Here is a 26067-nt window from a genome sequence, read left to right on the forward strand (position 1 = left end):
AGTTCTGAGACGATTAAACTGATGGATCTTGAGAGCCAGTTTGATATTCGCAATATATTCATCACATTTCTATCGCAGTTCGAGCGAGAAACTCGGATGATATCTATCCCGAGGCGTACTGAAGTTCGTTTCCTTTCCAGCTAGAAAGCGTTACGGCGAGTAGTTACCCGGAATCCTAAAAATTCGAATTAGAGCGCTCGTTGCCAAATATCATCAAGCAAACCGCAATAGGAACGTAAAATTAGCGAGGGAGCGTCGCACCTCGGGGGGCATTCTTGAAGACTGCGCGAAGCATGCGGGGCCATGAATTTTGTAGGTGGGCCCGATAGAACACAGAAACTACATTTATCCTCGGGGACCTGGGTAACGTGTCCGTGCTCGTCCCAGGACCGAACATCGCGCACCGACAGTAATTAGGGCTCGTAATATGGCCCGCGGTGAGGACTTCGAAAAATCCCGAAGAGCGCCAAATCAACCGGATTCGTCGAATCGACAGATGGCGCCGACAGACGCACAGGAATTCCGTGGGTGGATCCTCGCCCCGAGGACGCTTCCTGGGGCACGATATTAGGCCCAAAGATCACGGAATTGGTCGCCGCGACGGTTGCCTTTCGCCCTTTCTTCTCTTTGCACCGATAAAATTGGAGATCGCTCCTAAAAAGGCGCGTATAACATTAAATATATTATTTTTTTACATAATTTTTATTTATATATTTCTTATTATAACTTATTCATCTTATTTCAACATCTATACTTTTCAAATCATATCTATATAAGGTCATTTTTTTTATATAAACTTTTCAAATTTTTATATCCGTAATCTCTTTTACCACACAATTATTATTTATTTAATACTTCCTTTCAAAGTAAACTCTTTTAGAGTAATTTTACTTCAATTCCACGAAAATCATGCGATTATGATGTATTAAGAATTTTTACTGTACGGTGCAGTCGACAGACGTGATATATTACAGCAGCAGTTTTTCCATAATCAATAAAAATAAGCTCTAAGTGCCGAAATTGCCGTTTCTCCATTAAATAATTCTCATTAAAATTTTCGGGACTAGAATGGTTTACAGTCACGACCGGCGTATCTCTATTTCACGGAATCGAACTATAGAGCGCTGAATTCGGCGCCACGGGTGGAAGATTGCATGATTATAGTCATTATAAGAAATTTATAAAAAATCGATCGAACTTTCATGGCGCGTATATATATCGCGTAGTACGAACCCACACGCCGACGTAATTTCTCTTTTACAGGGGATAATCGACCCGATTATCCGAATCTAATCGACCCGATTATCCGAATTTCTGAAAAGCTAACTCGAATGAGATCAGCGAGGGGAATTTTTCTGATGGAAATTTGATGGGTTCTCTGTGATTTTCGTTGTTATTAATGCAACCACTTTAATAACGTAAATTTTATTATTTAAATTAGACATGACATATTATATCGTATCTACAAGAAAAGTACAAAGTTATAAGTTATGCCATATATATATAGTGCGTTATGCGGTAATACTCGAGTACGAGATAATGAGAGACTTTTTTTATTTTAGACGTTTACGAACTCGTTTAGATGTATTGTGAGATGAGGGAGGATTATCGTGGTGGCATGAGGAACATGAGGAAGGGGAGGAAGAGTAAGAGCTCACAAAAAATACAAAAATAAGTGTAAATCGCCGAAAGCAGCCACGACAGAAGGCACGATAAATTGCTACATGGAAGCTGATGCTTGCATTGAGTCACTATTAACAAATAATTGCTTCCGTCCCATTCCATTTGCTCGCTATTATCATTCTGATCTTCAATCATTACAAAATGCGTGAAACAGAGAAACAAAGTTGTTGGATAGCAAAATACGGAACACAGAGTCGCAAAACGTCATGTTTTCATGAATGCAAAAATATGTTGAACTATGTTATCGCGATTAGCCATATTCACGAATCTTTGAATTTCTGTCAAAATTACTTAAAAAATCGCAAACTGAGTGACATTAAAAAATAATTAAGAAATGATTAAAATGATTTTGATCAAAAAGTTATTTTTTTCCACAGAGGAGAAAGATAATTTAAGTCTAGTAAATATTAATCCATACAATCTTGGGAATGATTGAACGCGACAGAACGAACTTATTTAGCAAGCATTTAACTTTAACCTTTCTATTATTCGCCTATTTCCCCTTTATTCTGCTTTTATTATCTCTTATATTTCTTTAATATCTCTTTCCCATTCTCTCCTTGAATACATTCGCGATCTTAAAATATGATTTGTCCGTTCGCTGAAAAAATATGCTAACAGGACAAAATAAAGTTCACTCTTAACAACGTTGATGTCGAAGTAGGGCTAAAACAAATGATATGGTTGCGTGCACATCATCACCCGACAGATTAATAATTGAATCAAAGGATTTGCCGAGTTCAGTCGCCGATAAACGTGTATTTACAAAATCTTCGTCCCATACTCAACCATCGAATCACTACGACCGATGAGAAAATTGCTTTCGATAGCGCAAAATTATGCGCACTTCTCTCTCTTTCTCTTTCAGTTTCGCTGCTACCGCGAGCTTTGGCGATTGCGACAAGCAACTTAATTCTAATTGTTAGTCCTTACGACTTTAAATTACTAAAGAATACTATCTTCTTTGCGCAACTTGTCACATCTTACGATGAGTCGCGTAATTGCTCGACGCTCGGATAATTCTCTCGATTTATATTATTTTAGTCCGTAAAAAATAGCGATTAGTATGAGCATACGTATATAATTTCTTTCGCAAATACATATATATATTTATATACTATATACTAGTACGCGTGTGTATATTTGGCTTGTGAGTTGACAACATGAAGATGGAAGTATGAGCATCTATGTAAATTAATCGCGCGCGCAAGTTGCGACAATTGTGATAAGTTTTGCAATAAATCATAGATAAAATAAGTAAAATGAATATTTCTATGAAATGATGCAACGATGCGATAACCGAGCGAAAGTAAGAGAGCGTTAAGAACTAGAAAGTAAAACGTCCTTTGTACAAGAACGTCAGTTATTTCTAAAATTTCCTTAACTTATCTCAATATATCTACAATACAGGCATTTCTGATTACAACGAAATTACATTAAAAAAAGAGACTGGGGAAAAGGATATATCGCACTGCGGTTCTAATAAGTACGCGTGCGTTGTCCTGGAAAAAAAAAACGTTCTTCGAAATCTGAAAATCTATCCTCGTATTGTGCAAAAAGAAAGTATGTAAAAACTCATGATGTATACAACCCAACTTCGCGTAGTTGTAAAACAACGTCGAAGCGAAGGATATTCATCCGCAGTCTTGTGACTCCCGATATTAAATTCATAGCTAAAAACAATCCTATCTTCAATCCTATGCTCATCCGATATCGCGCGATCAACGCGTTTCTTTATTCCCCTTTAGCCCGAGTCTTCAAAGCGTGTTACGTTTTAATCGTTTAAATGCTTTACTTTATGTATTATGCTGCAACAAGTTAATGACACAGTCGTGTAAATCGTAGTTTTAATTGGTCATTTAAAAAATAAACTGTAAATACGTAAATATATTAGAACATTAATATCGTTCAAAATTTCATCTTTTGTGGTTATAACGTGTCTACGGAATTGCTTGAGAATCGAAATCAGTGACGACTATTTTGTAGGGATCAATTCAAAATGTCAAAAAACAAATGTAAACAAAAATGTCAAAGACGAATTATTATGTTAAAATGTTCTTAAAAGAACAAAAATAAATAACGGTGCGTGCGTCATCATGCTGGGTCCTTAAACAGGCGGTAAGGCCCAGAGGGTTGCAGTTTTGTCAGCGGAAGTACTGAGAAACGAGAACTCCGTCGGATGCCAACGTCCGGAAATGACTTTGTCCTGATGTTGAGCGACTACGACGCTAGGTAAAGGCATCGTAAGATCGCCTGAAACATGCAAACATCTCATTACGCTTATATTAGTCTATTGTTAACACTTGTATTAATTTTTTCAATACTCTCAGTAATATTTCAAAGAAATTATAAAATTAATGAGAAACCCACCTTGCAAGTCCGTGAGTACCAATTTGTTATCGTATCCCGCTGTCAATAAATAATACGCCGACGGTGAGAATCGTATGCTTCTGATATCTGCCGCGTGAGGTTTGAAGCACTGCACCGTTCTGCCGCCGCGAATGTCGAAGAGAACGCAGCTGCTATCCTCATGGCCGGACACCAACAGTCGGCCAGACGGATCTACGCACAGCGCGGCTACGGGACTACCGACCTGTAGTGGAATCAGATGCTGATCAGACAAACAATACTGCTTCTATTCTTGGTGATTGGAATAAACGTCCGATAAAAATTCGATTTGGGCAGAAAAAAGTAACTAATGCAGTGCGATCGGATGAGATGATAGTGTTATTTAACAATGTAGATCGAATATTTATCGGACGTAGAACTCAATATGACATCAGAACGAAACAGAAAGATGCTGACGGTGCAAGCCGAATTTTAAACAGAAAGAAATGAGAACAGAAAAAAATTTCTAATTGTGTTCATTCTAATTTTCACTTTTGATGATCACTACAGATATATCGACGGAGACGACTCACCCGGCTGCCAGGTACCGTCGCAGGTGTAACCATATTAACGCAGCTTCTCGTTCTCAGATCCCAGAACCTGACTGTTTTATCCTGCGATCCGCTGACGAACATCGCTCCGCCCCAGTTGTATAGCGTCAGCACGTGGCCGCTGTGACCACTCAAAGCTTGGAAAGGTGTACCGGTCGTGCAATCGGTAACATAAATCTTACAGTCGCCAGCACCACCGCTGATCAGGAGGCTCGATTTGTTTGACGTGTCCTCGAGGAAGCACAGGTCGCGCACCGTACCATCATGCATAGTTAATTCGACCTCTTGCCCTGAAGATTAAATACAAAAAATACAAAATTGATAACTAATAAAAAATAGTAATTTTTTTTAAATAAATTCAATCGACAAATTATTCAATGACAAATTAATTACGTATTCTGGTAAATTTTTTAATTGAATTAAATTTTTTAACAAGTCAAAATAAAAATTTAAAATTTTTCAATTTTATAAATTACTAATCAATGCTTGAGATATGGACTCTGCGAAAGTTCAAAAATACAAAAACAAAAATTAAATAATTTATTGGACTAAAATTAGAAGTAATAAAAAAATTAAAAATGAGCCGAGTCTGATTCGTAAAGCTTAATTTTTTCTTATTAAAAAAAAATTTTTTTATGAATAGCAAGAATACATCTATTTTTTTTAGCAACTATACCTTCAAGATTTGACGTATCGGCGTTAAAGCGCATCAATTTCACGGTTTTGTCGTTGCTTCCGGTTGCAATCAGCCGACCATCCGGTGTCCACGCGAGACAGTATATGGAGCCTTTGTGATGCTTCGTTCTCTTGAAAAGAACAGTGGGCTGATACGTCTGATGATCCTCTCTGAAGAAAACAGGCGATGCCATTATTTGTAATAAGTACACGATGATAAGCAGCAAACATTTTGCAATGTTAAAATCATTTGTGTAAAAAAGAAATTTCGTTTCTCTATTTTACAACTTGTTTCGAGAAGGAAAAAATGTTCGGGTTCTCGCGGACGTCACTTTCATCGAGCCATTTTCTTTCCTCGTTCCCAGCCTTCATCAACCGTGTCTTTAATTGGAGCCAATATCGTTGCATACTGTGTACACTGGCTACGAGGCTCGGCCGTGGAAATGAGGGAGAGGCTCGGTGATCTTAAAAGAGACGGTGCGCCGCTTTCACGGCGCCGGTTTTTATGCAAATTTTAATTAAGCGCAGCTCTTTTCCCACCACGCGCAACCGACGCGTGTGAGATCGTGATCATTTGTCCTCTCCTCCTCCCCCCCCCCTATATTTACCGATCAAGATATTTGTTGGAAAAATGTCCGTAAAAATGTCCCCCGTTGTTAATTATTATTCGTCCCCTTGAGTCTATTCGGCTTGAGCATGATGCGCGAGATTAACGTCACTTCTGCCGCAATTTCCAACGTGCGCCGAAGGGGAACGACTTTCGAAAGTGACGATACGATTATTCGCAGAGGCAGTTTCTCCGGATAATAACGACATAATTGGAGAAGAGAATTCGTTCTAAGTGATAAAAGTGATGGAACAAGTGAATAACTGAGCACAGTTATTGAGAAAAGAGGATCAACAGATGTAGTGACGTTGAAAATTCTCTTCTGAAATATATATGACAAGAAATTGTGCAAAAGAAGGCTCTTATACCAAACACTAAAACAAAAAGTTTATAAAATTCAAAATTTAATTCTTAATTGGTCAGAATTCAATAAACTATGATAGTAATTATAAGTATGAAGCAATTAAAAAATTAAGCCTTGTTTAGCCTTGTTAAGCTAAAGTTTAAGAAAGAAATCATACCCAATTGTCCACAAGGAAAGAACAATTTTGCTGAAATACAAATCTGAAAATAATTATGTTGAACCATTTACTAAATTATATTAGATATTTAACTTGGTTGCTAGAATGTCGAAACTATTTGCAGCAACATTATCATTTTGGACATCCTATAATTATTTTGATGGCTCAACATAAAAATTATTTTCTAATCTATATCTAGCCAAATTTTTAGATAATATTATTCTTTCTCCGTGTATAATATTTGAGATTGATTTTTTTTATATTTTAAAAGTTGATATGTAAGAAAGAAAAATGTATCAAAAAGTAGAATTCAAGCACTTGTGTGTAAAAATATATCTTGTTTACCAATCAAACAGGTGTTTGTGTATGTATATGTATATGCGTGCGTGTCTATCATGTTTGTATGCACGAATTTACATAATTATTCTTATTAGTTTTTTATGTTGTTTTTAGCATTTCTTTTCATTATATCAATTAAAATTAATTACACATTTTTACAAGCTACACGAGCTACTTAACGAGTGATTTATATATCCGCTCTATTTTATTCTTAGGCAAACATCTTTTTTACAATCTCGACAATAGCAAAACCTACAGCGTTATTTCGATCAAGAGTACAAGTAATGAAACCACAGACTTACTGGCTCTGTAATACAGTGACGTAAATGTCAACAGCGTTACGTTCGTAATATTTCAATTTCAAGCCAAGCAATGAGATTACATCGTTTTAATTAAACGATCGTAGAGTCTCTTGATAGTTCTCACAGGTCTCATGTCACTCATCGGAATTGACTTTTGCTCTTATCCCAACACGGAGTGTCAAGAAAACACTCTACTGACACTTCGTAATTTTACTCAAGTAATTACGCGCGCGTTAACATTATAATTGTAATAGTGCCTTAGCTATCCATAGCGCTATCCATCGCGTTCTCCGCGACTATTAGGCAAATTTTACGAGCCGTTTATTCGCGCGCCTTATTGTTGCGACGTAAGACAAACTTATTACGGCAGCGTATGACGCTTAGCGTTTGGTGATTATCTAAATGGTAACTTGGAAAGTTGCGCAAGACATACGCACGCGTATGTCGTGCTTCACGTTTTGCCAGTAATACGGATAAGTATAAATTTTCTACGGCGCAACGATAATATATCTCGCGCGCGCAAACTTTCTCGACGAGAATCGTTCCGTCCGCGAAACAACAGCGGAGTACACGAGGCTGCTCGCAAACGGACAAATGGAAATTGCTGCGCGTTATTGACTTTGGACACAAATTACAGCTCGTTGAACTTACCGGAACACCGTAATACAGCGTTAAGCGAACAATGCCGCGAATTGTGGAATATTCTGCGAGTGAAAGGGGACCGTTTGTTGTCTACCTTGTAACGCAAGATAGATTGTCTCGAACTATAACTTAACGCTAAGTTAAAAAATGGAACTGCAACTTCTGATATTTATGCGTCATGTAAACATGAGATTTTTGCCTTTTTATTATTCTTAATTATTACTTTGTTATTCATTCACCGGCGACTACTTTGTGTTATCTAGTTTTTTTTTATTGCGAACTGACATTACTTTCTATAATCCATTTCCGTATCCATGATTTTCCTTCTTGTTCATACAGTACTTAGAAAAAAAATGATATGTATAAATCACATAAAAAATATTATTTGAACACTAAGAGATTCTGCTACGATTACTATCGGCTTTGATTTTATTTGTGTTACGTACATCGCAATCTTTTTTATCTCAATTATTATTTCAAAAATTGATCTTGAAAGTAATCTGAATCTGGGGGAATTTTCCAATTCTTGTAACAGTGTTTTACAGTTAAAAAACTTTGCAATTACATTTAAGAAATTATCAAACATCATTAAAATTATGCGGAATTGTTCTGAGTTAACGTGGTTAGTGTAAATATGATGGCAGAAAAGATAAAATATTGCGAATCACGTTCAGAGCGATGTAAACGGAAACGACGTGTTACAGCATGGTAGTAGCCGGTAATGGAAAAAACTGTACCGGCAATCCTCATTCGCTGAACACGCAGGAATGCTCCGTTTGGCATGAAGGCCTCTGGCCGCTCGTTAGGCCAGTACACTCGCGTAAAATTAGTTGAACGAACGCGAATTTATACTTGACCCGCCTCAAATTTACATACGAAAAAGATCCTTTGTTACACATGAGTGACAACGAATACTCGTCGGTTGTGAGCAAAGTAACTCGTGATCTTAAAGATCACTCTTGACTTTTTATAGCGTTGATTTAATACATCTTTTAAATAAAGATTTTTGAGACGCAATCGGCAATTAAAAATTTTGTTTCTCGATTAAAGTGAACAGTGAATATTGACAAGAATAATTATATTGGGATATAAATTATGAACCTGTAGATTAAAGAGCGCTACAGCTCGGTAATATATTCATTACCAACCTGTTTTCCATCGAGTCGGAAAGTTTAGTATTAGTAACGAGAAACAGTCTCGATACAAGTTTCGGCGCGTTATCGCATAAATGTTTATGTGCATATTGCATATGTATACATTACAAAGTAACCTCGTTAAATTACAGAGAGCTCGCGATCCTTGCAATAATACTGGTCCCATTATCTCGCGATAAGGGATATCTATTGCAACGTGGGAGAACACATTTGATCAATCGCAATCTCTGTTCTAATTACACCGCGAAGCGAGGTTGCGTTGATATTATCACATCAAGATGATAGATAAGCCCCGAGCTTATTGAATAGCGTGACGCGTTCCGCTGTAAGAGCCGTGATTTCTCTCGCGCCTCGCGCCGGCATTTTTCGTGGCGCGCACTATCTTGGGGATCCGAAACGTGTCCACCGCGAATAAAAACGACGCCAAGCTCGGCTGAGCAGGATTTATCGTCGCCACGACGAGCGGTGAATTTCAGTTCGCGAAACGCGATAATCGCGGACGTGAAGTCATTTCGTCGTCGACGATTCTCCCCGCGCGTTCCTCAACGATCGGATCGGCTTTTAGCCGACTCGTAATTTACGATTATTTTCGCCGAACCCGCTAAAATTTATCACAATTCTTTCTCTTTCTCTCATTCGCTCTCTCTCTCTCTCTCTCTCTCTCTGGTTTTCGCGGAAGCATGAATATAAATTCATCCGATTTCTCCCGACTCGACGGATACCATATGTATACACTTGGGTTTTTCGGTAATCACATAATGCCAACCCATTCGTTATCTTTGCGTAAGACCACTGTAACGATATAGTGATACTGCAATTCGTCGAAGAACGCGCGTATCGGAGACTGTCATTAGCCGTCGATATGTCATCTTGAAATGACTTAAACGTGACATCGAAAGGCTCTGTTGCGAGACACCGAAAGGCTCTTTATTGAGACAGGCGAAGGAGGCAATGTTATTACGATCGCGTTATTTCCGCGCTTCGATTGACTCGCAATTGCAGTTTAACGATTTCTCAAGCGTCCGGTGCGAAACGGCTTCCACCCTCGTATCGGACTTCCGCCGTCGATATGAGGCGCATTTTGTAGAAAGTTTGTCATTCATATTAACTGGTTATCGATGCATATTTAAGTAAGTGATAAATGTAAAACTGCTTTATTGTAAAAGCATTTCACCATAAAAAATGTTCATGGAAATATAAACTTTTATATTACAAATTAATGTACCTCCAATAAAAATCGAATTATTGCATTAGAAATAATTTAATTAAGTAGAATTAATTATCAGAGCATTAAAATTATTTAAGTGGGATATTATTATGGGGATATTTACGGTCTCAAATTAGAACAAAAGTTAAAATATTACCAGAGCTTGTCAAAGGACGAATGTGATACTTATGGAAATCATTGATATACGTCTAGATAAGTTCCCCGATAATTAATGGGGACGCGTAACGAACGCGATTCTCACCTGACGTCGTGCAGCTTCGGATAAGCGCATATTCGCAGCGTCTTCGAGTTTGATCCCACGGCGTAGAGCTTCCCATGGGGGTGAAATTCGGCGCAACGTATCGCCTGCACGTCCTCCAGAGCGGTGACGGGAACGAAACGCGGCCTTCCGCCATTGCTGCTTCCATTGCTGGTATCGAGTTCCGGCCTCGGCTCTTGCTGCAAAACGAAATGCACGATCGTTACTCAATTTGGTATTAATACGCAATTATCATTGTGCGAGCGAGCTCACGGAACTAATAATATGCCCGTTGTAGCGCGGACGATTAGGAGAGGAGCCACGCCGTTGCAGCTCTTGTAAACGGAATGCACGCGGAAAAGCTACAATTATCGTGATACAACGATACTGCTTTAACGAGATCTAATGAATGCTTGCCGGCAAGAAGCAGCCGTTTTTATTTGCGGAAGGGATAAGGTATCGTCGCGAGTTGCGGATGCACTTTTGCGTCCGGTTGCCGCGTTGAATATGAAAACGTTGCAGTGAGATGAACGTAACATCGAAACAATATCATTGCACTTGATGCTCATATTCTCAAATGGATACAGTTACAAGTGCTAAAATTATCTAAATGAGTTGATAGAATACAACACATTTGTTTTTAATTAACATGTTAATTACAATAACTTTAAGATCGATAAACTATTCCAATAAAGAATGCAATGAAAATATTTAATAAAAAGAACGCCCTGTGAATCAGATGTAAATACGAGTAGAAATAAAAAATTAATAAAAACTAAACAAATATCAAACATATGTAATATAAAAAATATTTGCAAGAATTGTTCAGAAAGTTTTAGCAAGAATTACGGGAATAATTTTGACTTTTTTTGTGGAAAATTAAGCAAGATGTAAAATTATACTTGCTTTAGTAGTTCTGTGGTAATTATTACTTTCGTTTAATTCTTTCACCGTTAATAAATTTCTTTTTTCGAATCAATTAATGTGCCCAACGTGGAGATATGCATGTTTATGTATACATAAAGAAATTTCACTTTCTCGTTTCGCGCAAGACGCAAATGATGCGCTCTTCTTGCAAGACAGTTATTGCTCCAAACTCGCTAAACCAGCTCGCGTATTGCAGGCAGCGAAGCCGAGCGGTAGGCGAAAAATTCAGAAATGCTAGAAAGCTGGGCCCTGGATGAATTTCTACCTCACTAGATTCTGCGTATAAGTGGTTTATTTACTTCAATATTCATGCAATAATCTTTGAGTTAAATTGAAAGAATAGTAATTTACTTTTCCTCGACGTTAAGCGAAATGCACGAGCCGGCACTATCGATCTAAAAAGTTTCCATTTAAAAACAAAAAGAAATGCAAAGTGTGGGCGGTGAAACTGATGCGGATCGATAATCGCACGTGATTATTTTCCACATACATATAGTAACCGTAATTCTACAATATTTCTTCAACATCGACAGTTAGGCAACTGTTGTGCTATTATGGAATTACTGTTTGCAGAAAAAGCTCGCAATGCTTCCCGATGCGAGGCACTTCTTTTTTCTGAAGCTACAGGTCCGGAATCGTTTCGCGATTCGTGTTTGCGCAACGGCGCGCTTCGCCACGCTTTTACTTTCAAGCCACGAGATTGGCTGCGACCGTTTATCTAGATGGATAAATTAGCAACGCAAATGCACACTCTGCCCGCTGTTGTTCTCTTCTTAGCAAACCGTGCAGCACGAGCGGAATTATGAGCGCTCGCGTGTTTTCATGCGGCAGACGTACACTTACCAGCGCCGAAGCTGCTTCTTGCCAATTGGAATTGACTTACGCACGTGCAATTAGATCTCGAACGCAAGCGTGACAGGCGCATCAGATCCTCACGAAAAGATAAGAGATATAAAGGAGCCGTGGACCGATAAAGAATCTTTCCAAGTTCAATTGTTATTCACATAATTAAAACAGAATTTTTTTGCCACGATTCGATGTAAAGATAACTCACGTAAAAGAGGCTCGGTCTCGCTAACGCGTTGTCTCGACGCCGATTCGCGACCGCGCCTCTTGATAAATCCATATACCTTTAAAAAGAATACTTATGAAAGTAACGTTATAAAAGTAACGTATAAAGAACGAGGGAGATTGCATCAAGAATAGTATTCGATATGCTACCTGTTCCACTCTCGTACGAGTAAATCGCGTCAATAACCGTTGTATGATTCATTGATTTCTTCCGATAAGAATTTTTTTACACAGTCTCAATGAATCACTCCGAACAATAAGTGAACGGAATTGTAGAGTGAATCGGACTAGATTTTCGATTATAATCTTGCTCGATAATTTATTATCTTTCACGTTGCGTTAATTTTGCTATTCTCATGTTTAAACGTTGTATTTTCTATAAAAGATTTAAATTCAATTCCATTGATCCTGCACAGTACTAATCGCCGATCATTGTTATTGCATCGTGGAAAGGGAAACGATAGTTGTGCACTTTGTTCTTTTGCATGCAGACGTCTCGCAATTTACGAGTGAGAATGGGGCCATGAAGGAGAATCGATCGTAGATCCGAGAGAGATTCCCATTTCCGCGAAAATTCTGACATTCTCCGTAAGGCGATCTCCCGGGCGGCTTAACGAGCCGGAAACGTTTCTCGATCATAATTCTGTCGGGAAAAGCAGATGAAACATCGGGGCGAGAGCTTATATAGCTGAGAAGCCTAGTTTTACCAATCGGTCAATCAACCCGTCGACCATCGTTATAGGTTATTCGATCTTAATAGCTCTGTACAGCCTTGCGAAAGCGTCTGCTACCGACCGATGTAGACAGAAACTTTATGGCATATGGATGGATACCTCAAGATCCCGAAAGTAGGACGAAGATGATGCAAATGTAGTTTCGAATATCGCACTGTTTCGCATTCGATCTTTCGACTGTCTGTATATCAATAGAATCATCGATGAATGAAAGTCTTGTCTGCGGTAACAAGACGTTATTCTGCAATAACATTATAAGACGAATATTTCCGCAATTAATATCTAGCGATATATAATAATTCTCTTTTGCAATACATAATAATATATAATTCTCTTTGATGAAACAAGATATAATCTGAGTAAAAACCGTAATTATCCAAACAGAATTTTAAAAAGTTACCTGTCATAAATATTAATCAAAGCATCGATGCGTCCGGATTTACAGACGATTAGTAATGATTGATATTCGCGACCTTAATTCCTCTATAAGCGGTTATCTCCTGCATGCTCGTAAGGAGGAAAGGGTGGATCGCGAAGGATCCGCCGGATGCCCTGAAGGCCTTCGGACACGCGTCTCCGATCGAAGATTGGAGGGACGGGTCCAACGACGCGTGACACGATGAAAAACAACTAATAAAGGGGCCTTGACCTGATTGTCGACTCCGGCTTTTTACTTTCCTCCATCGCTGCATCGTAAAAAAAAAGAAACGAGATGCGCGCGAGAATTTATGTATATCGCGCACATAAGTATGCGAGGTATCAATTATGAATTCACTCGTTCCAGATGCGGCCTGCAATCAACGAACCCCCCGTAGAAGATCACGACAGCGCGACATTAATAATTATTAATGGCATTAAACGATTTTTGTTCTACGGATCGACGATGAGTATGATCGAAAATTTCACTCTCCTCTGAAAAACCGGTTAAACCGGATCTATCCGGATGATCGTTTTCCATGTCGGACACCTAGATAGCCACAGAAAAAGAAATTTCATTTTGCGATTAGTTCAATTAAACAGATGCGAAGGACGAATTTATTATACATAATAGAACACGAGCGACATATTACGGACAACAAAAGTTGACGAAACCAATCTCGTTTTCTATATCTGGGTTGCGGTATACTTTTTGATACAGTCGATCCCGACAGAAATCAAAGGTGCATGCGTATGGTCTCGAGAGCACTCGGAATTCCGATGCGTGAATTTCACCGTGCAATTTTAGCACGAGAAGCTTATGTGAAATTATAAATGCCCTGCAACCGGGAAGAGAATGCTCCATACCACACGTTCATCGTGTTCTTTACTTTAAAAGCATGTTACGTATAATTAATGCCTTCAACTCCCTATTTAGCGCGTTTCATTCAATTAATATGATTAATTATTGTTACACTCGCCTTAACTTGAGTCTTTTTTTTTTTATCAAGATGCAAAATGCGAAGATATATTAAGAAATAATTTCTTTTATATTAATGAGAATAATAACCGAGAAATTTATTCAGGTATGCTAAGCGAATGCGGAAGTGAATTAAGCATCGCGGATATATAGTGCTAAACAATATTCTCGGCGGTGTCATCGGACGCGGAAGATTTTGTTAAGAATGAGCGAAATATATCCTTGAAGAATTAAAAGCATATTAATAAAGCAAAAGTCGCGTTATTGAATTTCGAAAGTAGTTTGTAAAACGATTCCAGAATTCTGACGATTTCGCGCGAGATTTCGTAAGAGGTCACTTGCAGCTAACGAGTTCTCGAAATTTTTCTGCGAACGAGAAATAGTTGCAATTCGGTCTCAAACGAGCCCGAATATATTATGCGTGATATTTCTCGACTAGAGACATTTAAAGCCGGCTACTTCTGAATGTAATAGTTCAAAGCGATGAATCGCGCCCAAGGAAACCGAGTGAGGCTAATGAGCGGCGTAAATCCTTAGGTACCGGCAGTCCTTATTATTATGCTGGTTATTAATTAATGCGACTGTTATTACCCGGCGATTATAGAAGCATCATTTTTTATTCTAAGCAAGATCTAAGCAAGATTATTCAGTACAGTTTGCGAATGTATCGTTTTGAATTACGAGCGACGCATCGCATTAATTTTCTTACGTAGCGGTAATTTCGACTCTCGAGGAAGTCTCCGTAACTTTCTACCGTATGTACGAAACGCACGCGACGGAGATTATAATTAAACGGTCGATTACAACGTGGCGCAAAGCGCTCTTAGTTAATAACAGACTCGCTACCGGAGCGGGAGAGGAACTCGAAAATTATATCGTTCGTGCTTTCGACATATACGTGCAATTGGTGCCCATTCACCGAGAACAAAATCACCCCGCCGATGTACATTCTTCCTTTCAGTTGTCGCGAGCTAATGTGTTCCGTCACACGGATTAATTGCGCAACGCCGAAGAATATCTTGCTTTCACTGAAGAAACAGTCTGTGTGGATTGCCAGCCACTAATCATTTATCGCAATAAGTCTAGTAATCAATTCAATTTTCTGAACGATTGTTTTTCGCAACGGAGCGTGCCCGCCGAAACAAGCAGGAAGTCGGGACATTATAGAATATAGAGTCTTAATGTGAAATGAAAAACCAATCGACATCGCCGATCGAGCAGAACAATCTGTTTTTCCATGTACGCTCGTAATTGAGATTTATCGATAACGTCACAATATGCAGCTTATGATGGTTGCACATTTCGCCTCCTATCGATCCGCTGATCTGACGATCTGTCGATCCGTCAGCACGGCGTATCTAATTAGCAACGAAATTGGTTAACAACGTAACGATTTAATGACCGGCAGCTGGTTAACGACACTTCTTAACCAGCAAGCGCGATGTGCAACTAGATTGCGATGGATCGTCGAGACGCGATCGATCGTGAGAAATAATGAAATATAATCGCGATCGTCAGCGAGGATCTCACCGTAGCTTCGCGGAGCGTGGAATAAAAGATTGAGATTATTCACGTTGATTAGCGATTATTTCGACGGGGCGAATTAATTTTTTAATAAAGAAGTGACGGTTGATTAACTCGGTACCTATCAGGAACACTTTCTACCTCGGGTTAGTCGAAAATGCCGTTCATTAAAGAGATACATAATTTACAAAAAGATATGGACCGGAACGTGTTACCGATAAAAAAACGGGATATCTGTGCAACAACTTTGTTTTTGACATTTAGAAGCATGAATATGAATTAAGAGACATTTAGAAATATGAAAAAAAATCAATATTAAAAAAAGAGGAAAAGAAGGCAAAATACCGATAAAACTATTTCGGAATTAAAAATTTTGTTTTATAAGTTTCTGGTTACTAATGTTCCGCCATTTTTTAATTTTATCTTATGCGTGTCATGCAAAAATGCATCGTTCTTGTAACATTTTGTACAACAGATGTATAATCTACATAACTCATCGTATAAGCTATTCAAGCGTATACTCTTCGGAACGATGAACGCGATTTATTTATTTCCATTCTATGAGCAAAGTTGAATTCCACGGAACACTTTCTTCGACCGACATTCGCGAATCGCGATAGACGCGAGAAAAAGCGATTATCTCCACGTTGAAATGAAACGCCAAGTTCCGGAATTGTATAATTGCCGCGAGACATGTGCGGAATGAATGTCGCGATGTGGTTTCTCCTTGAAACGAATGTTTTGTAAGCTCATAGGCGATTATAATTCTGTCATTGCGTGTGCCGGATGATTTGACTAATTCAGTTTAGAACGCGACGCGAGAAGCGGCACGTTTCCGGAATTAAGTATGAGAGACGTGGATTGTGCAACCAGTTGGTCGTCCGGACTAGATTAGCAAACTCACTGATCTGTAAATCTCAGTCTGAAAGTCGTTCCGACGGTTTGCGTGTGTTCGAAATTGTAGATTAGTCACATAGTAAATACATTGTAGGGAGACATGACTACGATAACTCGCAGAAAAAAAATTATATCGAGAATAAATGGCCTGTCACTTTGCCAGTGACTTAAGATATGACGCAAATAGAGTCACTAATTGCCCTTATAAGCTATTAAACAAGATAATACCAATATACATATTACATACATAAAAATTTTATGCACAAAGTAGGTAATAGTAAATAATATTACATTGATTAAACATCAGAGAACGCAAACGAATTAAGCAATAAAATTAATGAAAGCGTTTAATCAATTATTTATACAAGGAACTTTTATAGAGAAAATGATAAGATATTACATACGTTGGACATCAGAAACAGACAAGTTGGCAATAAAATTAATGAAAGTTTAATCAATTATTTGTAGAAGGAACTTGATACAGTTTTTAAAAATTTTCTAATTTATGATATATAGCAAAATATTTTTTATTATATATGAAAGAACATGCGCGTGTAATAGAAATGTATTAAATATTTATTGCATGAGGTTTTTACTTTCTGTGTACGTATGTATATGTATGTAGTAAGACTCTTTCGACAATACGATCAAATACCGAAAAATTGCATCTTGCGTAAAGGAAACCTCTCGCATGTCTGCCTTAAGAAAAGCCTGTTTATAAGAAACTCTACACACCATGTAGCTACCGCGTCGTCTTCCCGACTTGTCACTCCTACTCTCCTCGGATCTTCTGTAAAGTTTGCCGACTCTATCAAACGTATTCAACACGCGTTCCTCTGTATCAACATCCAAGAGATTCTCCATGGATCTGCGTATCTGTCGACACACGTTCACGCCTTTAGGACTATTCCTCTGCAAGTGGTTGCCGTTCTCGTCGTGATACTCGTCCCACTCGCTCATTTCGCTTCTCACGTCCTCTAGAGATCTGGTTCTACCGACAGCGCACGTGCAAGGTGGCATGCTCCTGGTAAGGCCGCCCGAGCTCTTGGCTCGTCCTCTCGGTCGTTCCATCATCATCATGCCAGGTGGTGGCATCGCCACCGGTGACACTTGAAGTGGCGACATTGCTTGCGGCGGAGGCGGCATGACGTTTCTGTATAACGGTGTCAGATAGTAATAATCCCGCGATTTGTTGGGATTGGCGGTGATCCTCGGCGTGGGCACGTAATTGTAGTCGGGGATGTGAGGGGTTATCCATTGGGCCAAAGTGTCTAGGGGCACAGGTCGATAGCAATAAGATGGTGCTCGGTTGTTCCTGTACATCGGCGGCCAAGGTCGGTGCTGCTTCAGGTCGAAACGGGGATCCATACGCGGATCCAGCACTCGGATGTCGCCCATCATAAATTGCGATTTGTTGCTCCTTATACAAGATTTCGGAGCCAATTACTTTAGAATCGATTGAAGTACACTGTCATATTCTCTCAATTTTTTTTTAATGTTCAGAAAATACGTGTTATTAAATATATTTTGTTATATTTAATATATGTATAGATATTTTTGTGGAATATTAAAACTTTTTTTTATAATCTTGAAATAATTCAATGATTTTTTTCCCGAGTAAAAACTTTAGAAGCCGGTTGCTGAAATACTTCTCGTGTGATTATTTCAAAAGTTCATTATTGAAAACCTTGGGAATATTCCAGTAAATCGACGATAATAACGTCGTTGAAGATCAATGTCGTCGAAAGCGGCATTTGATGATCGCGCACTTAGAGAGTTTGGCACGCTCGGTCGAGTAATAGAGAGACTCTGGATTAGAAACGTTTTCCGTGGAACGACGATGAAGCGAGGACCGAGAGAAAAGTTCGATCATGCACAACGAGAAATTTCGATTAATTTTTTCACCACTTTTCGGTATCCTCGGACAAAATTCAAGAAACGCGACGGAAGAAAAAAATCACATTCAAATTTTGTTCGACACCTCACTTCACTTATGGACGGACTTATCAGTCTTTAGTTGTCACCGATAATTGAAAGAAGATTCATTTTAACTTGACATCGTGCTCTTTTGCAACTCTCTCGATTCTTTTTTTTTCTCAAAGATTTATCAAGAAAGACTGTGATCTCTGTTACACTCGAGAAACGCACTTGACGATCGAAAACGATCCCGCGGCGATCGTGAGCTATCGCGGCCCGTGCTCAGCTGAGTACGACGAAGGAGTGCGTAAACTACGTTCTCGCCGAGCCACTATAGTTGAGAAACGACCCACTTCTCCTCGTTCGAACGCGAAAGACTTCGTCTCCCCTACTACCGCGAAGCTCATCCCCCTTTCTTTCGCGCGCATCGTGCGAAGCGAGAGTAGTTCGTCGTCCCGTTGGGGAGAAGATTGCTCAGATCTTAAATAACTCGTGTCAAATAATGTTGATTTATGAATTTCATCAAGACTCGCTATCATAGTGTAAAAGAGTACGTCTTCGACACATAGATAGGTTGAGAAAGCAGGTGAACTTATTTACGATAATCCAAATGGATTACTTGTATAATTGTCAAATTTCTAATAAATCATAAATAAATAGTAAATGTAATAAATCAAAAGTCTTGTCATCTATTGTGTAATACTATGATTGCGTTTACTTTGGCGTTCATAGCACTTGAAGCATTATTTCATCCTTGTTTATCAATCAAATACCCAAACAAGGAAAAAGATACTTATAGGTGTTACGAGCGCCAAAACGAACACAGCTTATATTTCGATTTAGCCTGATAGGCATGTACCTAATGGCTGTTTCTTTTATATTTAATAAAAAAATATATATATATTTCGATAATATTAAAAATATCGTTAAAAAATTAAGATTATAACATAAATAGTATAACAGAAAATAATAGCTTATTAAAAAAACAACATTAACGGTTACTAATAGCAAAATAATTCTTATAAGTGAAATTTAATTTAGTTGCAAATTGCTGTTGATGTAATAAAGATATAAAATTAAAGATAAAATATAAAATATATCAAGATAATTATACTATGAAGAACAATGGTGATTGCATGATAGCCCCGCAATATGTGTGTGATCTCATTTAAAAGAACCAGCGAAGGATATCTTCGTTAGAAACGTAGCGCGTAAAGATCATGCAGTAGAGATGGAATTAGGAAAAGGAGTGTGTTGTACAGGCAGAGATGATTGTTACAGACATGCAGGCGTTGGTACATAAAAGAATGCAAAAGTTTCTTAAAAATTTTAGAATAGATGAGATAAGAAATTTCTATGCGAAAATTTATAATCCTTCCATCGAAATCTCGTAAACAAGATCTTCGAGATCTATCTCCGAGACCGGCGAATCAAGAAAAGAGATAATTGCATCCATCGGGAGAGCTCGATAATGCACATAATGGATGAAAAAGAAAAGAAAAGAAAAGAAAAAGGAGCAACTGCAACATTCGTTTTCCATCCTCTCTCGCTTTCACTGCGCGATCATCTTTTCCAGCGACAACCACCGGGGCTCATCCGCTCATATTAATCTTATTTTGAGATAGAAATCGCGTCATTATTCGCAGGAAGTGAGAACGAAGGTGGGCGTCGAGAACGTGTCGGCTCGATCGTTTTCATATCGCAAAACGCACTACCTTCGCGAATTCAATCGCGAATTGTGTCGCAACAATTCTCAATGTGCGTCAGGACGGAATTGAAGGTTGCAGCAGAACTGATGTAGAAAAAAAAAACATGTGTAACCGCATAATAATTTTCAAGCTATTTCTCCTTTTTAGTCTGTCCTTCGGAGTTAAGCCACCGCGAAAACAAGTACGCGCGTGCTACAATTTTATTTCAGAAGAATTAAAGAATTTCTTCGCATATAAGAAAACTAAATATCATTTATATGTCTATTTATAAAATAACACAAATTATTATTCTTGCATTTTCATGAAAATTTTTATATGAATAAGAACGGATTTTCATTTTACCGTTTTGCTATGAATATGAATGAAGTAAATCTGAATATCATTAGTAGCTTAGCTATAGTATTCCAATTAATGCTAGAGAATTTTATCCTCAATTCTAAAATTTTCTAATTATCCATGTAGAAATTTTTCTTACAGAAATTTTATATAATTACAATTTCGATAGTAATTATAGTAATTATATCTTCGATTAATTATTGCGTGTATGTAAGGTAATTTTCTTTTTATTTTAAAGTTCTTCGTTCACGCAAGAATGCACATGAGCATATGTAATTAAGAGCATGACGTATATTCTAGAAAAAAAAACCGTAAAGAGAGAAATTAGTTTATATATGTTTATTTATCGACGATGAGTACAGATGCGCGCTACTTATTTTCAAGGCTTCACGACGAATCGCAACTGGTTTAGCCTTGCAGCAACATCGTATGTACCTGTTGCACTTTCTTACATTGTGATCGATATGCCGCTAATAGTCAAGAGTTATATCGATATTATCACGCGTGTTTTCACAAATCTCCTCGGTCGGCTGATTTTACGAGCGTCCTGCGTGCACGATAGGATTTATCCCGCTGGCCGATCCGAGCAATATATATGTTTCGTCGCGGTACAAATTATCAGATCCTGCATCTCGCGAAAGGAATCCCGCAGATGTAAACGCAAGTAAGAGTTTATGTGATTCATAATTCTTTCGGGGAGGATGACGACTTTGCGGCTTAATGTTAATTATACACATATATACAAGTTGTTTATACATATATACATAATTTCATTCCGCACACGCGAATTTTTCTGAATTTTCTTCATATGTATGGGATATTAATTTTTATTTTATATATATTTTTATTATGTACTAATTTCTTAGCATTAAATAAGAATCGCTAAGAAAAGATTCTATTTCGCAACGATAGTTAAAAATAATTGGGAATATCGTGAAATTGGATGTTATGCGAGTCAAGCAGCGTCAATGCGGGGCTTAATCTCATTGGCATTTATAGATCCGCATCTCCAGATCGCGCATTCCTCGGAAAATAAAAAAGGCGTCGTGTGTTTTGTTCGTCGCGAGGCGCCGCCCTGCCGTATGATCATGCCAATTTGATTTTCTATTGCTACTTTCTCCGATACGCTCCGTTAATAATCCGCCGCGATATGCGGCAATCCTCTAACATTTTTCTTTCCGGTCTCTCTTCCTTTTTTCGCGCCGCGGCACCATATCGGTTGCTGCCGCGCGTACACGCGAAATTTCCTTTCGCCGCGGTAATTACGCACGTGCTCGTAAATCGTCATACGAGCGATCATCAAACAATTATTAACGCTGTGTTTTGCGCGTCGCTTCAATTTCACTTGCATTGACTCACGTTCTCAGGAAAAGCACCAGCGTATATAGTACTCGTTGATTACATGTCGAGAACGAAAGTGGTTCGACTTTTTCGCCGTTCTCAAGTCAAAAGTCATTTGAGCAAGATCAATTACAGCTAGAGATAAAATCAAGGCTACTAACATCTGGACCGATTAAATAGATAGAGCAATCTGGTGCTAGAAAATGATCTAGTTTCGATTGATAAATGATAAAACATATATAATATATTTGATTAATTGATAGAACTTTCTATAGTTAGGTGTATTATCGACATCGACATTGAATGTTCCGCCTACGTGATATAACGTATTATATAATGTTCCCCCATCACATGAGATATTTTAATTTTCTGTTATTTAAATGCGATGTGAACCGGAATTACAATTTGGCGAACAACGGCAAGATACAAATGTTACAGATAGAAAAGCTGAATTTCTCCAGATGGACACTCGAACCATTTGACACAAAAATCACAGAAAATAGACCGCGAAGCATATAATCGACATGAGACGTCGATGCTGGACGTCGATGCGTCACCTCCGCAGGACATCTGCGTTTTAGAGAAAGCATCGCGCGACACAAAAAGTAAATTGCCGTGATCCGGTGACACGAACACACGCGACTTATCTCGACGTGCGAAAGAGGATGCAGCCTTTCGGATATCTTTTTGTCATAGCGTGAATCTTTGGGCAATTATCGTGGTTGGCCGCCGTTAGAAAAGTCCCAGTGACGTTGGGTCGCGTGCGCGAGCGTCGATGGTGAACTATCGCGCGTCGCTATTAAAATGCGATGGCTCTCTATGCAATTGTGTAGATCGCGAGAAAACGAAATCTGGAACAGTGCGTTTGTTCGGGAGACAACAACGGTGGATTATCTCATGACGAAACCGAGGGTGATCCACACGAGCCGCGAAGGAGTTCATCTGATTAGGTGAAAGATTACCACCTTGGAAATTGGAACGTAATAGTGAAAGGAAGACGATCCGCATCATTAGACATCGTATTAATAAAAAGGTGTCAGACGATCTTTCATGATATTAGAATACGATAATGTTATTAAAGAATAATATTAACTACTAATATTAATTACCTTTTTAACGAATAATATGCATTTTAACGTCAATTAAAATTCAATTTTTTAATAGAACTTAAAGTCTGTGATTAAGATGGAAAAATGAATGATCAATAATTCCAACAAATACCTTCTTTTTAATTTTCAACTCTACAATGATTGAAAACTGGTATCGTCCTTCATTTAGAATAAAAAAATATATATATATAATTTTATTTCTTCGTATGATTGAAGAGAAGAGGTCATTGGTTAAATATTGGCGCATCTACATAATGATGCATTCCGTGTCCAACGCGATTTCTTCCTTCTCAAAAGGAAAACGTCATGACTTGCGAGTGCGCATCGACAAGAAATGTTGTCGAGGTCAAAGTTATCGCAGAAACAGGCACACGTTGACCGAGTTTTCGGTACCGGAATTACCAGCTACCAAATTCCTACTTCAATTCGCGCAATGATTCTGCGTTATACGGCCGTCAGACGTACGCGGAATATATATTATCATTTCTCACGCTCCACATTAACATTTTTTCCCTTATTCATCAAACTTGATTCACATTTTTAATACCGTTGATCCTGGAAAGCTCGATATTGGAAGTAAAATCGCATAATTTCATCTGATGATGGATCCTTTCTGCCAATTCTGTCGGTGGCTACCGCGAGCGCGAATGAAAATTGCTTAATTTACGCGTGACAGAGCAATCGGATTGACCTTTTCGTTTTGAAAAGCTATTGACGGCTGACACCTGGTAGTTAAGAAATAACTTACCGGCTCTCTAACTCATTTCTCTATGCGCGAATAGGATTCGACGTGCTCGTATTCGCGTACCTTCTTATTTACTTATCCGAGAAGCCGCGTGTACCGTGAGAAAAAAAAGGAACGTGACCAGTTTTCTTGAAAAACCGTTTGCGTAATACTTGCGTATTGCGATCAACCGCGACTTCTTTCTTCGGAGTTCAGAGCGGAGTTCGGAGCGGAAACGAAAAATGTAACGCCAGGTATGACCGGATTGCCGGCATCGTGTACCGTTAAAAATACTAATAACAGGTTGACCGGTGCCTGTCACGAAAACGGGCAACGCGGATAACCGGCATAACGAAATGTAAACCGTACATTACCAAGTATACGCGTTGTAATTATCATACGTCCGGTCTTGATACGTGGACCATGACTTGAGCCGCCGCTGACGGACCATACCGAAAAAATATTATCGAAAGCGATATCTCAGCGTAGAAGGGTAAAGGCCTCACATGATCGCGATGCTTCGTATTCGATAAAATATTATCGAGTACGAAGGTAATGATGTAACGATGTTAATTATTATCGCGTCGCACTTACAAATTTAATTTTTAATTAATTTATACTGTCAATTTAAAATAGAGATAATATTACAATTTACTTTAACGAAGATGATTTTTATTTTGCTGGCTAATTAAAGTGATGTGTTGCTTTCTAACTAAATTAATGTAATTACTTTTTTCATCGTCCAGATAATAAAATTGTAAGCAACACTAGATAAAACTATTAAGCGGTAATTACTAGGCTTAGATGATAAACGGTATAACTGCTTTGATCTTCTCTTACGTCACTTCGATGAAAAATTCAATTTAATTAAATTGCTGATTTGTTATTAGTGTTATGTGAATCAATTTACGGTGTACACATGAGCACTGCGATGTATCACGTTTTCACAAATTACAAACAACATGATTGAGAGAAAAGATCGCGCCAGTTTGCGGCAATCACAAGAAATTTACAAGAAAGTGGATTACCATTAGATGCGCCTGGTCAAGCTTGCATCCATCAGCACGAAGATCGCGACCCAGATTTTCTCGACAATAAATTCAGTTATTCGATTCCATTTTGAGTCACATTTTCGATAAACATTTGCTTTTCTCTTCATGAATGGTAAAAAAATTGTGTTTATTATTGCAAATAACAAAAGTTAAATACCAAACAAATAAGAAAAAATAAAGAAGCTGCTCTATACCGATAACGCAGAGCTCTTCGGTAAGGTATTCAAAGAGAAGTCTTGACCAAGGATCGTCGAGGTAGGAGACTGGTGAAATCGTTTACCATCAACCTTCTGTTACATTCACCAAGCTAACATAGGTTTCTGTTTTATCCGCGTCGAAGTATTTTGTGTCGTGATACATGTAAATCACACTCGGTATATTACGTATTAAAATTAGTAATTCAAAAAATGTTGTAAAAAGCAATTCGAAATGATTCCGAAAATACTTGAAAATATGCTCTTTAAAAGCTATATTAACGAGAAAGATAAGAGATTTTACAATGAAATTTTATAAATAAAATTTCTGAATAAAATATATATTTTATAACATAGTTTACAGTAATTGAATAATTTCAATATTATCACAGAAAATTTTCTTAAAGAAATAATTCGATAAGCAGTGTTTTTAAGATACACGTATATACATGGTTTTCTACAAGGATGTTAACATGAGGATTTTCTGTGTACTTATTTATATTCAAGACATTATACACGTGCATCAAGATTTTCTACCCATGAACTTGAAATTTTTGCAGACAATCGCATAGTCATCGCCGCGCTTTTTATTGTACTCGAACACCGACGTTAAAAGCATAATTGGCGTCATCGTTATTCAAATGATTACCATTTTGATGCCGCCCACAAACGAGGAAACAATCATTTTAATGGCAACAAGCAGATGATAGATTATGATGTCGTTAGCAATGTAAATCGTCTTGTATGTTAAATAATTTTCTGCACGCGTAGATCACCAATATATATCACTTTGTTTTTTTTTATTGTA

At 38.1% G+C, this 26067-nt stretch overlaps 1 protein-coding gene across 6 annotated transcripts in view; it reads right to left on the reverse strand.

The window, feature by feature from the left end:
* Positions 1-1409: 1409 nt before the first annotated feature.
* LOC105208054 (WD repeat-containing protein 47) overlaps positions 1410-26067 on the reverse strand; it is a 73077-nt gene continuing 48419 nt past the window's right edge. For 5 of the 6 annotated variants that reach the window (XM_026136872.2, XM_039454919.1, XM_039454918.1 and 2 more), the window contains exons 7-11: positions 10332-10528; positions 5299-5468; positions 4605-4912; positions 4054-4294; positions 1410-3936 (exon numbers count right to left, since the gene is read on the reverse strand). In XM_026136872.2, coding sequence (XP_025992657.1) covers positions 3791-3936; positions 4054-4294; positions 4605-4912; positions 5299-5468; positions 10332-10528 — 1062 coding nt within the window. In that variant the 3' untranslated portion in view covers positions 1410-3790. The remainder of the gene's footprint in view (positions 3937-4053; positions 4295-4604; positions 4913-5298; positions 5469-10331; positions 10529-26067) is intronic. The other variant, XM_011177803.3, reaches the window with a different exon arrangement.

This window comes from Solenopsis invicta, chromosome 11 (genome assembly GCF_016802725.1).
Source record: "Solenopsis invicta isolate M01_SB chromosome 11, UNIL_Sinv_3.0, whole genome shotgun sequence".
In the NCBI taxonomy this organism is placed as follows: domain Eukaryota; kingdom Metazoa; phylum Arthropoda; class Insecta; order Hymenoptera; family Formicidae; genus Solenopsis; species Solenopsis invicta.